The 17,578-nt window shown below is 41.2% G+C and overlaps 1 protein-coding gene across 2 annotated transcripts in view; it reads left to right on the plus strand.

Annotated features, from left to right (window-relative positions):
- LOC308293165 (epidermal growth factor receptor substrate 15-like 1) overlaps positions 1-5,668 on the plus strand; it is a 55,833-nt gene extending 50,165 nt beyond the window's left edge. For both annotated transcript variants that reach the window (XM_080735599.1, XM_080735600.1), the window contains one exon: positions 182-5,668. In XM_080735599.1, coding sequence (XP_080591725.1) covers positions 182-328 — 147 coding nt within the window. In that variant the 3' untranslated portion in view covers positions 329-5,668. The remainder of the gene's footprint in view (positions 1-181) is intronic.
- Positions 5,669-17,578: the final 11,910 nt, after the last annotated feature.

Genomic DNA, 17,578 nt, shown 5'->3' on the forward strand with positions numbered 1-17,578 from the left:
ACCTAACCACTTGCACATGGTCTGACTGGGTTAGCATACGGTATACATTATTTATAAATGTAGGCATAAGTATAATGTAAAATCTATAACCAGTAATATAAACACATCTAGCGTTGATGAATGGATAATAACTCTTGCTCTTCCACCCCCCCCCCCCCCCCCTCTCTCTCCCCCTGTGCAGTTTGGGAATGAGGCCCAGCAGTTGGAGTGGGCGAAGAGGGAGAGCGAGCGGGCGGAGCGGGAGCGGCTGAAGAGACTCCGGCAGCAGGAGCAGGAGGACCTGGAGCTGGCCATCGCGCTCAGCAAGGCAGAGATGTCCAACGCGTGACCTGCAGCCAATCTGTCATACATACAGTATAAACACATACAGCACAGCACATAGACATGCTAACCTTCAGACACACACAACATATAGACTGACGTCCCTAATGGTCAGATCCACACCCACACAAAATACATTCATAGACTACATTCTGTACTAATTCTCATTATTCGAATGCATAGACTGATAATGTACGTACACACACACACACACACACACACACACACACACACACACACACACACACAGACACAGACACAGACACACACACACACACACACACACACACACACACACACACACACACACACACACACACACACACACGTCCTCTACCTACATTCCCCACACTGATTCACGTAATGAACAATGTAAAAAAGAAAGAAAGAAAGAAATATATAGTAAACTGAGGTGGGTTGGGCATGGATGGCCCTTGTGTAGAAAACAATAGAACTGTCTCCCACTACTATGGGACTGGAACCGAATCCAGAGCTTGAGGTTTGAAACAAACAATCACGATGATACTCTCTTGTTGACATGAATGGATAGAATGTAAGGATAAGGAGAGAGGAAGGTGTGTCTAGAGAGAGAGAGCTGCTGGGGATTGACATGCCTGAATTGATGCACTGTGTACATGCACTAGAGTGGCTGGAGAGGGTATATGTGACTAAAATGATGGTCTGTCTTATGTCAGAGTATGCATCTGCTCACTAGACTGGCCGGACTAGCTGACTCATGTTTAAGCAGTACTTTGACATTTTTTGATGCTCAGTGTGAAGTTTTCTTTTCAAGCTTTAGCCACGCTAGTGGGGGGGAAACATTTCTATAATGACACTTAACTGTGTGTGTGTGTGTGTGTGTGTGTGTGTGTGTGTGTGTGTGTGTGTGTGTGTGTGTGTGTGTGTGTGTGTGTGTGTGTGTGTGTGTGTGTGTGTGTGTGTGTGTGTGTGTGTGTGTGTGTGTGTGTCAGCATACCTCTTTGCAAGGTGCCAATACAGAAATATTTTCCCCTCAATGAAAAGTGGGCCTGATGACGAAACAGATCATGCTGCAACAATCCAAAATGCCAAGTTATACTTTTAAGAAGGGATTTTTCCCCCCACAGTATTGAATTGCAGAGATGTGGATCTACCAGTATGTGATGGTATGTCTCATATCTGTGGATATTCAGTATTGTTGACTTATGCTTATATGTTCTAGAACGCGATGTGATTTTATTATGTTTTATGAGTGTAGAGCCATAATTGGGAGCCAACTTTTGTTTTACGGCTTCTAAAGATTAAGATCAAACACAGAATCAACAGTAATATTTGAGAGTGTTTTTATTTTTGAAATGTCAGTTCTGCTTTCAGATAGTGTCAGTCAGGAGTGACAACTCCTCTCCCAAAGTGGCTCATCCTGGTGTAGTGTGAATGTGAAACGTAACGTTGTACTGACATTATACCTTGACATGTTTGCTCTGTCATTTGTTTTGTCTTGGCACGTGTCACATTGTGAGGGGGAAAGCCCCCCCAAAACAAGCTGGTTAACATTCCTAATTGAGTCAAATAGTGCATTATTAGCTTTCAGGTCATGGTGTCCTGGTCAATTATGCTGTAAATGCGAAGAATGCTAACAGTCCTTTGGTTTGGGGAGCTGGAGTAGTGCTAAAACTCATAATGTGACAAGTATCTGGCAAATGAAAATAACAAGCTAAAATTAAGTCAGTGTATCATATTAACTGATATCAACAAATTGTACAGATATATTTTCTTTGTCGGTGAGTTTGAGTTTGTACTGGGGTAAAGGTGTGTTTGTGGTGGTACAGTACTTTCTCTCTTTCACTCGGCCCTGTGTACATACTGTAGGTAAAAGGAGCTAACTATGCCTCTTCTCTTGACAGCTGTACGTTGATCATAATGCTGTGACACACCACACAATACCAACTATAGGTATAAAACACCTGAAAGGCAAGATGAGGGAGTTCATTTTTTTCACATTTTACCTTTTCGTTTTTACAAGAGGCTTATTTCAAGTCTTGACAAGTGTTATTTTATTATTTTTGACTTCCTTTTTTGTAAGAATCTTTGAAAAATATCAGTTATCTGTTGTTGTATAATTTGTAGTTGAAACTAGACACTTCAGTTCTCCACAGACCAGCAAGCACAAGCTGCAGTGGGCTTAAGGAAGATTTGAAATGGTGTGACCTGCTGAATTCAGGTTGCTCTACACTGTCACTGTTATTACTCCATAACTGGAAATGTACGCCGTTCCTTTTGTTTTTTGTTGGCACAGTATGTCAGACTTTGTTGTTACAACATAGGTTCAACCACTCACTTTGTTTTATATTTATGTGAATTGTTCCTTTACTTGAACTGCTACCCAGGGTTTTTGCTCCATGGTGAACTTATCCTGGAAACCTTTGTGTCATATAATGAATTCGGAACACCGGAGACTAACTTTGAGACAAATCAGTATTTTATTTAAAGCCCCTCTGTTGTAAGGGTCATGTTCTGTTTTATATATGACAGTCTATAATCTATGTATATGTCTCCATGACCAATCACAAGCTTCAGTTAGTGTTTACTGCAGACTGAAGCTTACTTAAATGTTACTTAAACATTACTTACATTATCTAAAGTTATACCTATTACATTTTGTATTGGTTGCTTTTTCTTATCACTGGGCACCTTTCACACAAAGTGAAGAAACTAGAACTGAATTTAATAGTAATAATAAACAAAAGGATGCGCAGACATCGTTGTCATTCCTCATTGAGACCAAATGATACTACAAGGTTGCCTATTAACATATGGATAGCTGTATCTTTTGGTTTCAGTGAAATGCTAACAATCTGTGTCTAGCAAACTAAAGGACACGCAGTTTTACCAGTGCCATGTGATGAAAAGTAACAGGCTAAAAATGTAAATGTCATGGTATGACATTTCCTTTCCTTTGGGGTTGCGTTCATGGTAGCCTTTGCAGATGATTCTGAAATGCCAGTCTAGGTGGGCTCATACTACAGATTTTCTGAACAAATTTAGCTCCACGGCCACTGTCCTTATTATGAGATTTTGCTAAATTAAGCATCTTATTATCTATCATAAAAACTGTGACTTCCACACATTTATTTGTATTTAATTACATTACTTTGAGGAAAAAGTCAAATTGTTGTAGTATGCATTCACTCTCAACCAGGCAGAACTACTTGGTTAGATTTGATGTTTAGTGACTAATAATGCTGCCAGCTAGAAATGCAAACTGCCTCTTCCTTTTGTTGTTGTTTACATATCATAAAATATAGCCATTATGAAGATGTATTAATGTATGAGAGATGTATCCTGGTACACAGCCCAATTATCCCTTCTCTCAGCTGTACATAGCTTTTATAACATGCAGCCATCTAGGTCTGTCTAGCTTTGAACCTTCAAGTGATATGTTGGCATTTTGAATAGTAGTCTTTTTCTTCAGTATGCGTTTGTCACAGTTGTATGGGAGGGGGATAACTACATTATTTTGTCCAGACAAAAGACATCAACATTACACTACACTACAGTATTTACACAGCATCATAAATAGGACCAAATACTGTGTACACAGTATAAAGAAGAAACCAAAAGAAATAAGCTGGGCTGAACAAAGTTAATATCTATAAATTAAACATCAATGATACGTGCTAATAACATGGCACACAAGACAGAAAAGAACAAACCCCATTTCCAGAAATCCACTTACTGTATTCAGTCAAGAGTCAACTTAATACATAACAGAAACAGCAAATCACCAACTGTAAACATTTTCAATCCTGAATAAAGATAATCAAACACCAAAATCACACTAATTTATGCACAGACTAGTGATTGATTGGTCACTGCTCAATTGTCCAGTAATAAGGCTCTTGAGCCTTTTGTACAGTGGATCTTCATTTTGTGGCTAAAGCCTGATTTGTACCCATGAAAAGCCTTCTCTCTCAGTGATAGATCCGTAGAGTGGCAACTGGACTGGACATTGAGTTTGTTTGTTTGATTTGTTAAGGCTGTCAGCATTCTTCAATTTAGAACGCTAACAGCATTAGCCAGCAGTTTTCAGGTTGACTTAAGTGCCATTTAAGAAGCTTTTAACTCCCCCAACAATGTGACAGATGCTTTGCGAGGAAAAATGTCTAAGACTAAAATGTAAAATGTCCAAGTATCCTTTTCAATTTTAGGCCCAGTCTGCCTGTGGTGTTGTAATCACAGCCAGATGTCTTGGCTGTGCTCAGAAAGCATAAACATTGTGAAACGTTCAGATAGGAACAGAAATTGATCATGTAGAACAGATGTGTCTTTTAGCAGGAGTCAGTAATACCTGTGGCTCTGGGACGAAGGTCTGACTCTGGCCTCTCCCGTTCTCAGCGTGTTTCGCTTAGTCTTGTTACTAAGCTGTTTTGCACACATTCATCTTGGCATCATCTGGGATCAGTGGGATTATGACAGTGTCAATATGAAGAAATGAAAGAGACATGGCAAGATATTCATTTTTTTGTATTCCATCAATGTTCACGAGGCATATCTGTTCTTCGTTCGGTTCTGTCTCCTTGTAATCTTTTGTACCTCAGCTCCACTTCCTTTCCCATGTACTGCCTAGGGTTGTCTGTTACATACTTGTACCGTTCATGCTGTATTCGTCTTTGATACTACCATTGTGCAATAGATTATTATTATTTTTTATTGTTTATTGTGTCCTGATACCTGTGAATTTTTTTTTTATGATTATTTAAGTACCCGCCACCACTGTCCTGGTACAGATACTATATTTTATGTGTTTCACTCCAGCACACTGGTGCTGTTCATTATTTAAAATGTTGAAATGTTACCGCTCTGTTCAATGTTTCACAAGCGAGTCATGTCAGCTTGTCTGAGGTTTCCGTTTTTTTCAAATGGTGGATATTTACTTCTGGAATGAAGCCCTTGACTTTCCCCTGTTGCTTGGCACATGCAGATGCTATTAGTAAGCAGCCAATACAGAATGTTAAGGACATGTTTCATTGTTATTTTAAGTTTTTATTTTATTTTTTGTGATCTCAAAAGCTTGATGCATTCCTGTTTCCATGTTTTGGTCTGCCTTATAGACTGCCCTTCTTCCTATGTAGGTGAAATAATCCAAGCTGTCTTTAATAAGATGCATACGGTGTGTATAAAATCTGTATAGTATCATGTCTGTTACATTTGTCCTATAACAAGTCAAAGAGAAGAAAAATAAGTCTTAACTTGATTTAAAACACCATTTGGAGGATTTACTATGATTACACTTCATAGTGTGTAATCAGTAGATGAAAAAAGAACAGACGCTCTGGTTTATTTTGAATAGTGATCCTCTCTACATGGTCTGTGCTGTTTACTAGAATAAACATTTCAGTTAAATGAGAGGAGGGCTTGATTTGTTTGAATGAATGTGTTTGCTTGTATGTTGCCATGTACTAACATGGCAACATACAATTGTTATAACCCACACAGAACACTCATATCGTATAAAACACTACAATATCATAAAGCCCTTACATTCACTTTAACCTGAGATATAAAAAAGATGTTTGAGACGCTGCAAAGACTATATGCCTACCAGGGACGTGCTGGCCATTGGGAAAAGCGGGACAACTCCCGAACGGCCGGTTCATTCCCGGCTGGTCCAGGCCGGCCATTAGGAAAAAAATAAAAATAAAATGTCTGCCTTCGTTCCATTTTGGGGGCTGGGCGGCCAACAAAGTAAATCGTCACTGTCGGGCAGAAACCTCGTATCTCCAAGTTTAGAATTTGTAAAAAAGAAATCGCAAAGGAAAGCCCTGCGCTGTCGCACAAAAGTAGTGAAAACAGCCGATCTACAAGCACACAACGCCTCACACTGCGAGGCGTTGTGTGCTTGTAGATCGGCTGTTTCCACTAGTTTAAATCATTTGTAAAATGATAAATACAAAACAAACGGTTTTGGACATACAAGGTTCCCACCCGACAACGACAAAATATAACCCATGTAATTGGCCCACTGGCTTGTCACTTGTCATGTTCTGAAATGGCAAATCTTTGAGTAGCAGCAGCGCTGTAGAGAGAGATCTCTCTCTATAGCGCGCATATAGGGCCTCTCCGACTCTTTTCCCCGGGCTGAATCGGGCTCAGCACGTCCCTGATGCCTACTGTAGTTCCCTGTCCATTGATCATCTATTCCTCAATGCTTCACTCTTCCCTGTGGGGTGTTTTTATTTGATTTATTTTTGTTATTTTACTAATTTAATGCTACTCTTTTTAAAGTGATATTCCGTATGGTCTAGGACCAGTCTAGCACACAGTATTTGCAAACATGAACAGTTGTCTCTCCAAATTAGAACCAATGATGTCGAGATCTATATTGGTAAAAGATGGTATAAGGTGTACTTAAGTACAATTTTGAGGTATTTGTACTTTACTTGAGTATTTCCAATTTCCAAAAATACATTTACTTGTATTTGTATTTACCACTACATCTCGGATCCAAATATTGTACTTTTAGTCCACTGCATTTATTTGAAAACTTTAGTTATAGTTACTTTGCAGATATAAATTATAATTATTAATTATATTATAAAACATACATAAAGCACTTTATCCCTATTTTATACCTTGGCTATTTGAAAATAGCAGATACAAGCCCCCATCACAACGTGTTGTAGATCTGCTATTTTCAAAAATGTTGTTCTTTTACTTTTGGTACTTTAACTACATTTTGATGCCAACACTTTCATACTTTTACTCAAGTACATTTTGAATTCTGGACTTTTACTTGTACACACACCAAAAAATACCTATGAGAGTGGAATCTGCATTCCGCCAATGCATTTCAATGAGAAGGGAGCGTTTTTTTTGTTTTCTTTTTGTTTTTTTGTGCAGAAATCCTCTACTGGCATGAAACCGCTCCATTCCCATTGAAATACATTGTCGGAATGTGGATTCCACTCTCATAGGTATTTTGGTGTGTGTGCACCCTAACAGAGTATTTATTTATTGCCGTATTGATATTTTTACTTAAGCAAAATATGTGAGTACTTTTTCTACCACTGGTGACAGGGCCTGACATACGCATACTGGCGTGTGAAACTTGCCCTGCCATTCAGTGCTGTGAGAGGGGCCTGATATCCAAATCTACTTATAATCGTAACAGGCTTTTTTTTTATCTCCCTGGGAAGCAGGCTAATAATTACATAATCTGTCCAATCCAGTTTAAAGTAACATTAAAATGTATCAGATTTTTTAAATTGATTAGATGTTTCTAAATTACATAAGCAACACAATACAAAATAAAAGTAAAGCTTACGTTTTAAGTGGGTGTGGGTGCGGTAAAAGGGACCTGGATATTGGATAGGGGCACTGGACTAAAATAGGTTGAGAAACAATGAAGTAGAGGGTAAGGCTTCGCAATACATAATGCAGGATAAAGACAAGTTCATTGTCAGTATTGTTCAACGTTTTTTGTTTATTGTTCAGGGGTTTGATTTGTAGTTTTACTTTTTTTGCTGTTAGGGTTGGACTTGGGCCTGAAACAGCCAATTAGGTTTTTAAACTATTCAAATTTTAATCAGACATTCATTTCCATTAACAAAATGGGCAGCTATGTAGAAGGACAGGCTCATCACGAGTGCGATATTGGTGAAATTCATGAGATAATCAGGTCGTATAAATATAATGGTGGTCAAACATGATCTTCATAGACATTGCTTTCAGCAGGGCAGAGGTTCAGCAGGCCTGGGTGAGGCCTACAGTAACAGCTACTATCCTCTCAGACAGTGACAATGTGCAATGAATTACACTCACTTATATTTCAAGGATACAGCTGTGTAGTGTGAAATTAATGCTGTGCAAACAGAGCAGTCATTGCTGGATGTATTAGTTGAAACCCAAGCAATCCACAGTGTTGGGGAATGCTAACTGTCTCCTTATGGAATAACAGGAAATTCCTAGGTAGGTTTGTGTTTACCCTATGGTAATGGAGAGGAGGAAATGAAAAGGCTATTGGCTTTTAACTGGGAATGTGGGTCAGGGCGAATTGGACGATAAACGGAGGTTTCGCCTCACTGACAACTTAATATCTCTTTGCTTGCTCTCCCACTCTTTTATCTCTCCCCTTTCTCTACTCTTCCACTGCCCCATATTTCTATCAGGCTCTCTTTACGTCAGTGGCGTCAGTTCAGAAAATGCTAAGGTATGGCAACATGACTGGTGTCTAGCATGCACGCGAAGCACCAGTCATGTTGCCATACCTTAGCAACAGGCATGACACATTTATTTTAATAAGTACATTACATTTTTCCCCCGTTTCTACGGTTTATTGGGCTGGATATGGCAGATATATATTTAAAAGTAACTTTTATGTACCACTGCCATACCCAATTGACGCCCCTGCTCTCCTCTCTCTCTCTCTCTCTCTCTCTCTCTCTCTCTCTCTCTCTCTCTCTCTCTTTCTCTCTCTCTGTGTTTACACTAAGATCAAGGCACTCTTCAGGGGGAGATGGTGGGGTTTACTTGGGAAGATATTTCAATCATATTTGAGTGCCTCACAGATGATCTTTTCTCCTCTTGTGTTTACATTTGCATTTAGGCATCCCCTATCAGGCACTTACATCATAATGTAGTAATAGACCGTTTACCCTCCAGAGAGAATGAGGCAAACATTGCAACCCCCCCAACCTGTGTGGTGTCAATTTCAGCCATGTCAGTTGAATGTTCCTGCTACAGTGTTTTCAACAGGAAGCAATAGAGGCCAACACCCCCTTTGCAGGAAAATTCCTAGAAATAATGGGAAAATCCTGAAAGCTGAATACAGGCACACGTGCACCCATGATTAAGCACAGTGCTCCTACAAATTGGGCTTGCCAATAGCTACTAACATTTGGCTCGCTTTGCTTTCAATTCAATTTGCTGTGTAAAGTGCTCTAGATGCTCTGAACAAGTTGGTGTTATTGCGACTGTAGATTGCAAGTTTACTATGAAAACATACACACAGCTTGTCTGTGTGTAACTCTGTCTGTCACGCCTGACACTGTGGTTCTATGGGTTTGCAGCTCTGGCCCTTTTATGCCCATATATGGAGATCACTGATGTCATCACGAGTCACACTTGCAAATTAATTACATCCTTGTCCGTTTTATGCCCATATATGGAGATCCCTGTCCCGATGTCATCAATATTAAGCACATATCTGGGAAAAATATGGGCATGTTCTGACATCACATTGTTGACTATCATGCTCTGGCATCACTGTGACTCAGACTCATCAGAAGGGATGTGATAGACGTCATAGGACTTTCACATAATGAAAAACTGAGTAAGCATGTTTGGGTCTCACAGCACATCTCCATGGATCTCCATATATGGGTACCAGGGGTCTCCATATATGGGTAACTGGTCCGATATACATCACTGGCCAGATGGCCAAGACATGGTGCGACCTCGCCTTTTAGGGCGAGGTCGCTTGTCGCCCTGAGGCGTCTTACTAGTGATGAAAAGCTCAACACTATACATTGTCAATTAGCACAAATAACGCAACCTGTGTAAATTAGACCTATTGTGTTGGGGAATTTTAAGCAGGACCCTGACGCAGTAGTAGTAGACAGTATTCAAAGGGGAAATCTAGTTTTATTCCTCCAGCCAGACAGAATACAGAATAAACAGGCAGCTAACAGGAACAAAGTAATAACTGAATAATATACTTTCCAATGGGAAATGAATTCTTTCTTACCATTTATATTACTGCTTGGGCTTGAGCTGAATCTAAAGTCTGTCAAACTTTCGAAGACAATCTTAGCTAATCAGGATGTAATATGAAAGATCTGACAGATCTGTCTTGATCACATGACTATAGAAATAATGTGTACAGCTATACCGATTGGCATTATATTTGGACAAATTCTGTAGGATTAATTCGAAAAGAAAAAATAAATATATAGCTAATATTATCCTCCTGGTGGCGCTAAAACAGGCAGACACATTGGTGCAGAGGTTCTGCTTTGGCCTTCTGGAACTTTGATCGGACCAAGAAGTCCAAATATGGACCAAACACTTGGTCCCAGTTAACTATGAAAACCGTTACATCTTGTCAGTAACGTCAGAGGGTAACGCTTCAATGTGTATAGCAGACCTATGACATGTGACATCGCATTCCGTCCTTGTCCCTTGTATATGGAGATCCCTGATGTCACCACTATTAATCCCATAGCTTGGAATGCCCATATATGGACATATTGTGTGAGTTTCATATCTATCTATAAATGCGAGAAGTCTCTGCGTGTGTGTGTGTCTGTAATCCGCGTATCTCGAGAACCGTTCGTCCCACTGGCTTCAGATTCGGCACGCGCGTTCCTCGCCGCGGCACGGAGTGCAGTGCCGGGTCTCGACCCGACCCGACGCGCGGTTTTCCCGAACCGGCGCGAAACGTTCGGAATCTCCTTATGCGGGGTTGATTGTTGACATCAGGCTGTTTCTGAGGAAATCGGCGAAAGCTCTGACTCATTGTGACATCACTTCATAAAAGGCTCTGACATCACGTACGCCACATGAGTCAACAAAAAATCTCTGTGAGTGTGTATGTATGTAGGTAATCCGCGTATCTCGAGAACCGTTCGTCCCACGGGCACGCGCGTTCTCCATATATGGGCATAATTGGGGTTTGCATTAAAGGGTGGGGCATTCATGGGTTTGCACCGCAGCAGGTAGTGCAGTGCTCGGCCTCGACCCGACCCGATACACGATTTTCTGGAACCAGCACGAAAGGTTCGGATTCTGATGTCTGACATCAGGATTTTCCGGAACTGGCACTGTGTCTGCATAGATCTCCATATATGGGCATAAAATGGACGTTCTCCATATATGGGCATAATTGGGGTTTGCATTAAAGGGTGGGGCATTCATGGGTTTGCACCGCAGCAGGTAGTGCAGTGCTCGGCCTCGACCCGACCCGATACACGATTTTCTGGAACCAGCACGAAAGGTTCGGATTCTGATGTCTGACATCAGGATTTTCCGGAACTGGCACTGTGTCTGCATAGATCTCCGTATATGGGCATAAAATGGATGCAGACAGACAGATACAGATATCTCCATATATGGGCGAAGGTTCGGATTCTGATGTCTGACATCAGGATTTTCCGGAACTGGCACTGTGTCTGCATAGATCTCCATATATGGGCATAAAATGGACGTTCTCCATATATGGGCATAATTGGGGTTTGCATTAAAGGGTGGGGCATTCATGGGTTTGCACCGCAGCAGGTAGTGCAGTGCTCGGCCTCGACCCGACCCGATACACGATTTTCTGGAACCAGCACGAAAGGTTCGGATTCTGATGTCTGACATCAGGATTTTCCGGAACTGGCACTGTGTCTGCATAGATCTCCATATATGGGCATAAAATGGATGCAGACAGACAGATACAGATATCTCCATATATGGGCATAAATGGACACAGGCAAACAGATGGTCAAAGATCTCCATATATGGGCATAAAGTGGATACCTGTTGTCATAGGACCCGTTTTGACCATCTGTTTGAAAAAGCGACAGAGATCTCATATATGGGCATAAAATGGACGCAGATAAACAGATATCTCCATATGTGGCATATATGGGCATACAATGGACGCAGAATCACAAAGATCTCCATATACGGGCATAAAAGGGACACAGACAGATACAGAGATCTCCATATATGGGCATAAAATGGACGCAGATAGACAGATATCTCCATATATGGGCATATATGGGCATAAAATGGACCCAGAACTATAACTGCAGTGATCTCCATATATGGACATAAAATGGACGCCGACAGACAGACAGATACAGATATCTCCATATATGGGCATAAATGGACACAGGCAGACAGATGGTCAAAACGGGTCCTATGAAAACAGGTATAATGGGGTTTGCATTAAAGGGCGGGGCATTCATTCCCTATTTACATTGTTCCGAGTTGGCCAGGTCGCCGACTAGACGCTGGGCCGCCCGAAGGGCGGCCCAGCTTCTAGTGGTCTATAACATAAGACATCTATGATGTCAGACGTCAGTCATATCCATATTTGGGAAAATATTTTGTCCACATTTTGTCCAATTAACTTAAACAACCAACCACAACTAGAATCACACTTGCAAATGAATTCCATCCTGTGCGAATTCCGTCCTTAGGCATTTTACTGGTAACTAGTACTATCAGAAATCAGAACATACCCATTTTGTTATTATTTGAATTAAATGAAATCACTTACCCTACCGTTAACAATTTTTGCTGCAAATTAACTCACAGGTAAAAGTCTGAATCCACCATTGGAGGATTTAATGGGCTACACGCACGCATGCACGCACGTGTACACACACACACACACACACACACACACACACACACACACACACACACACACACACACACACACACACTGTATGTCACATTCCCCAAGGGCTATTTGCTCTCTACTCTGTAACCATTACACTAATCAGTATCAGTCAAAGGAATCTGCTGTGTGCATGAGCAACCATCTGCAGGGCCCTTCGTTGGGGTCCCCCTTCTCCTCTGTCACAGCAGACCTGATGCCTGGGGGCCGCTATGTTTTACAGACACGGCACCGAGAACCAGCGCTGGATAGAAAAACAACTCTGTTAGCAATTTTAGGGTTGACAGAAACACTTTGGTCACTGGACTCAGAACAGACTGACATGGAGTCACGTACTCAAAACTGTGCAATCCTGCAAAGACGTTCACACACAGCAAAATCTTGAGCGTAAATTTAACCACATGTCCTCATCCAGAGGTGAAGATTAGGCAAGAATATCTGCTATTTTCAGGCAAATATATTTAGTGTAGGAGGCTATTGACCCCTGTAGGGCCCTCCGGTCAATGTAGGGTTTAAGTGGTGAAGAGAGTTATACTCTCAGAGACTTACAAATGTATAAATGAACACTGAGTATTTTGATGAGAGGAGTGGGACATTCACACATGGCAGAGACAGACAGGGATTATCCTGTAACCAATCAGCTGTTTAGTTCAGCAGTTCCCAACCTTTTCTTGATCAGGGCCCACTAGAAAATGTGAAAAACTTTCAAAGCCCACCCATCTGACCACTTGACCACCACGTGGTCAGATGCATTTTCAGATTTCGTTCTTTTTTTAATAATCAATCAATTGATTGTGGTCTGGCTTGGATCAATAGAACTAACATATAGTATACTTTTATGTTCCTATTTACTGATTTAACATATTTTTCAAGGGTTTATTTTTTACATTATTCTGTTTTACTTGATAATGGAGGCTCCCCTCCCTCACTGCCCTCAGGAGCATTTACAGACATCAGATGTGAACAGCTGGTCATAGGGAGGTATATGTTGGAAGGATGGATGGAAAAGAGTTGGGGGAGGGGGGGGGGATAGTATTTGGAGATAACGATAAGAAGGGGAGTCAGAGGAGGTCAAAAACAGGAGATGGATGGACATTAGCTGCTTTGGCTGACTGTGTGTGTGTGTATGTGTGTGTGCGTGTGTGTGCGCACGTGCATGCATGTGTGTGAGGAGTGAATGTGCAATTCAGTAAGGTGTGTATGTAGGCCTATGTTGAGTTGGTGCCCCTCTCCCCTTATGTAAAAAAAACTTTCACTGGAGGATTAAAATCACTTAAGCAATCACCACCTCACGGCTGGAGTAAGGATCACAAAAGAACAGCCCCCTCCCGCCCACATGTTCCTTTTTTCTTAGTTTTTTCTCTTTTTCTCTCTTTTTCAGATTACAAGTATCAAGGAAGATTATTGGGTATTTGATATAAATCATATGAGATGAGACTGAAGACTGAACATAGGTGACATTTGACTGTGGGGTGTGGTGTTTCCCAGTCATCCACAGTGGAAATGTTTTCCCAGTAGATGGCATCCTTCTCCCATGGAATTCCCACATTTGGCCTGCCAGTGGCTCTACAGCCCAGCAGTAGGATGTCCTCTCAGGGAAGGCTTTTCCTGGCATGGCTGATATCTGCCTTTTAATTGGAATTTGCAGTATTTAATGCAGTCTTTGTAGTAGGTATGCTTTAATTGTTAATTATACCTAATTTAGCATACCTAATTGAGGGCAGAATGTGTGCTGTGGGGCAGTGGCAGTGCATCAGAATCTGTGTTAATAACTTCTTTCATCCACATTTAAGTCACCTGGAGTGTTATGTCACATAACACCAACAAAGTTTGGTCTTGTTACCAAGGTTCAGACACTCTGATCAGAGCTTCTCACAGCTAGCTTACATGAAATAATTTCTTTAGTATTGGTTTCATTGGAAATCTTTAGTGTCATAAGGTCTAAATTCTGTTTTGAAAGCCTTTACACCCAACTGAGTGGAAGGCTCTGGGGGGAAACGTTGTTATTCTGTTTTCATGGATCAGTTTTCAATGTATTTTTCCCCTCAAACCTTTGATTTATGCCTGTTTTATGATAATCGCAGCTGGTGAGGAGTTCCTGTGTGATCGGCTGCAGGGCGAGATCAACCAAATTCGCAGCTACACTGTGTATGGCTAAAGGTCTGATTCATGATGCAATATAATACAAAGAAAGTTGCTTTTGCTTTTTTTCAGAAGAGGAAATATGGTGCATGAATTTCAGAGAGCAAGTTCTTGACTTTACCGTACATGTTAACGTCATACAGTTCTCTCGTTTATTGTTTTGGGACTACATGAGTTGTTTGTGTTCACATATTTTGCTAACTAAAATGGAGTTGTCTTTTGATTGATTGATTGAAGACTTTATTAGAAGTTTGCATAGGAAAAGGTACAGTTTCATGACGGTACAGTTCACTGGTACAAGGTCTACTAAAAGGAGATCCATGAAAAGACTAAGCTTATTTCCACTGGAAACCATTGAAGTATCTCATATAACATTGAATGACAGACAAATAGATAAAGGTGTCTAATAAAAAAAAACTCTGCATGAACAGTGATTGTTGCTGATCTGGGAAGCAGCTATGGCAGTTGTCTAAAGCCTACATGTTTATGATTCCGTCAAATGGAACTGTATGGAATATCCAACAGCGAGTTCAGCTGGAGTCCTTGCTTCTCAGCTCAATAAATGTTCACTGATGTTATCTAAAACAGAGGAGTTTATGGAGTGCTATGGCACAAAGCCAAGCTGTCCTCTCATGAATGCTTTTATGCACAGATATAAAGATATACAAAGACATAGACAGCAATAAACCAAGATTGAGACTGAGATTGTGTTGTATAAAATGTTAAGCTATTTGTAACCATTTGTTGTTGTGAATTGATTTCACAATGACACATTTCCACGCAAGGAAAATACTCCTCAGAAACCTGTCATTTCACATGCCCGTCTCCAATTGGAAGGCACCACTGATGGCGACATAGAAAATGTGACAACTTGCTCCATACACATGGCTGCACAGCTGCAGCACACAGAAACCAACGTTTACACCATCTGACCTGTCAGCTCTTGGTTCAATTCAATCTTCCCACACACGGCTACAGACACAAATAATACAAAAAGTGAAATGAAAATTGTTTGATTTTTCACTTGAGCAAATGTGCTAATGATAGAGGTGGTGGTTCCTCTTTTCTCAGCGCTGGTACACAGGCCACCCTGAAGATGACACACAGAGCCAAATACACCCATGTCCCCTGATCACTTCATTATTTGAAACATTGTGTAGTGAAGGGTTGCTGAGTTCATTTTAGGTGCACATGCATCTGGCATATTCTCCTCTATTCCACTCTGCATACTATTGCAGATGACAGCATTGTTTTCGGATCTTCTCAAAGGCAAATCTGACCTTGTGACCTTTCACAACAGGCCACAGTGCATGAGAGTGCTTTCTCTTTCTGTCTTTCTCTCCATCTCCCTCTGTCTGTATTTCTTTCTATTTTCTCTGTTGTCTTTGCTTCTGAAGCCCTACATCTCTCTCTCTCTCTCTCTCTCTCTCTCTCTCTCTCTCTCTCTCTCTCTCTCTCTCTCTCTCTCTCTCTCTTTCTCTCTCTCTCCCTCTCTCTCCCTCTTAAGGTCGCTCTATGAATAACTAGGCAGGCAGCACTCAGCTCATTCCAATTGCAACAAGGGTTTTATTCTGAAGTCAATTAGATCTTTATAGGCTCAGAAAGTAGTCAACAGACCAGAGTAAAACCAACCACAGATCCCTTATCAGGTGGACAACACCAGGAATAGACCTACTGCATTTGAAACATTTACAGTATGTGAATTTCTCTGTCTTCCAATTCCTCTCCACCCCCCTTTCTCTTCCCCATTCCTTTTCAACCTTCATCTTTGTCATTCCCTCTCTCCTGTTTTTGTTCGCACTGTCATCTCTTTCTGTTTCCCTGTGTTGCTCATGCTTGCTCTTTACCTCTAGTTGTCTCTGTCGACTCTCTTTTACCTAGAGTCCTAGACAGACTTAAAGAAAAGGTCACATTGTGACCCTTTGGAGAACGTATAGACCCTGTTGAAGTTGTACGTATAGAATGGCGACACTCACGTACCCCCTCGTCTTCTTTCTTCTATGAGGCCTCTGCCTGGAAAAGCTTTCCCTCAGATGCGTGACCTTTCGTTCAGTTCAACAGATTTTCTCCTCATCCCCAGTGAACTCTCCTTCATCCCGGCAGGTCCCTTTAGTTTATTTGACACTGGGTTTCTCTTTTCTCTCTCTCTCTCCACACCCCCACCTCCCCCTCCCCCTCCCTGCGGTGCGCCCCTATGCCCAGACGTGGCCTATATCTATATCTAGCCTCTGTAATTATGTCAATGTAATGTTTGTATTTATAGGCATCTGCCACCGCTTACTGGCAGCGGCTCTGTCACAGCTGGAAAACATTGCTCCTCTGCAGGCAAGGACTGTGCTGGATGTAGTGGGACAGGAGGAAGACACCAAGGACTGTGCTGGATGTAGTGGGACAGGAGGAAGACACCTCATCCACAGAGGAGCCTCTGCTTGTGTCTCAGTAACCAGTGGAATATGCATGGTTAATGACTGTTATGTAGCTTGGTGCCTATGATGATGATGTATAGCTTGATGCTTGTCTTTTGTTAATTGTGTGTGTGTGTGTGTGTGTGTGTGTGTGTGTGTGTGTGTGTGTGTGTGTGTGTGTGTGTGTGTGTGTGTGTGTGTGCGCGCGCACGCGCGTGCGTGCAACTTTCTATACATAGTAAATCATGTTCAGTAGGCAGGAATAATGTAGTTCAATTAGTTTAATATGTACATTAAAATAAACTATTTACATTATATAAAAAGATACTATTTACAAGGCAGT

Source organism: Nannobrachium achirus, assembly GCF_963921795.1.
Source record: "Nannobrachium achirus genome assembly, chromosome: 1".
In the NCBI taxonomy this organism is placed as follows: Eukaryota; Metazoa; Chordata; class Actinopteri; order Myctophiformes; family Myctophidae; genus Nannobrachium; species Nannobrachium achirus.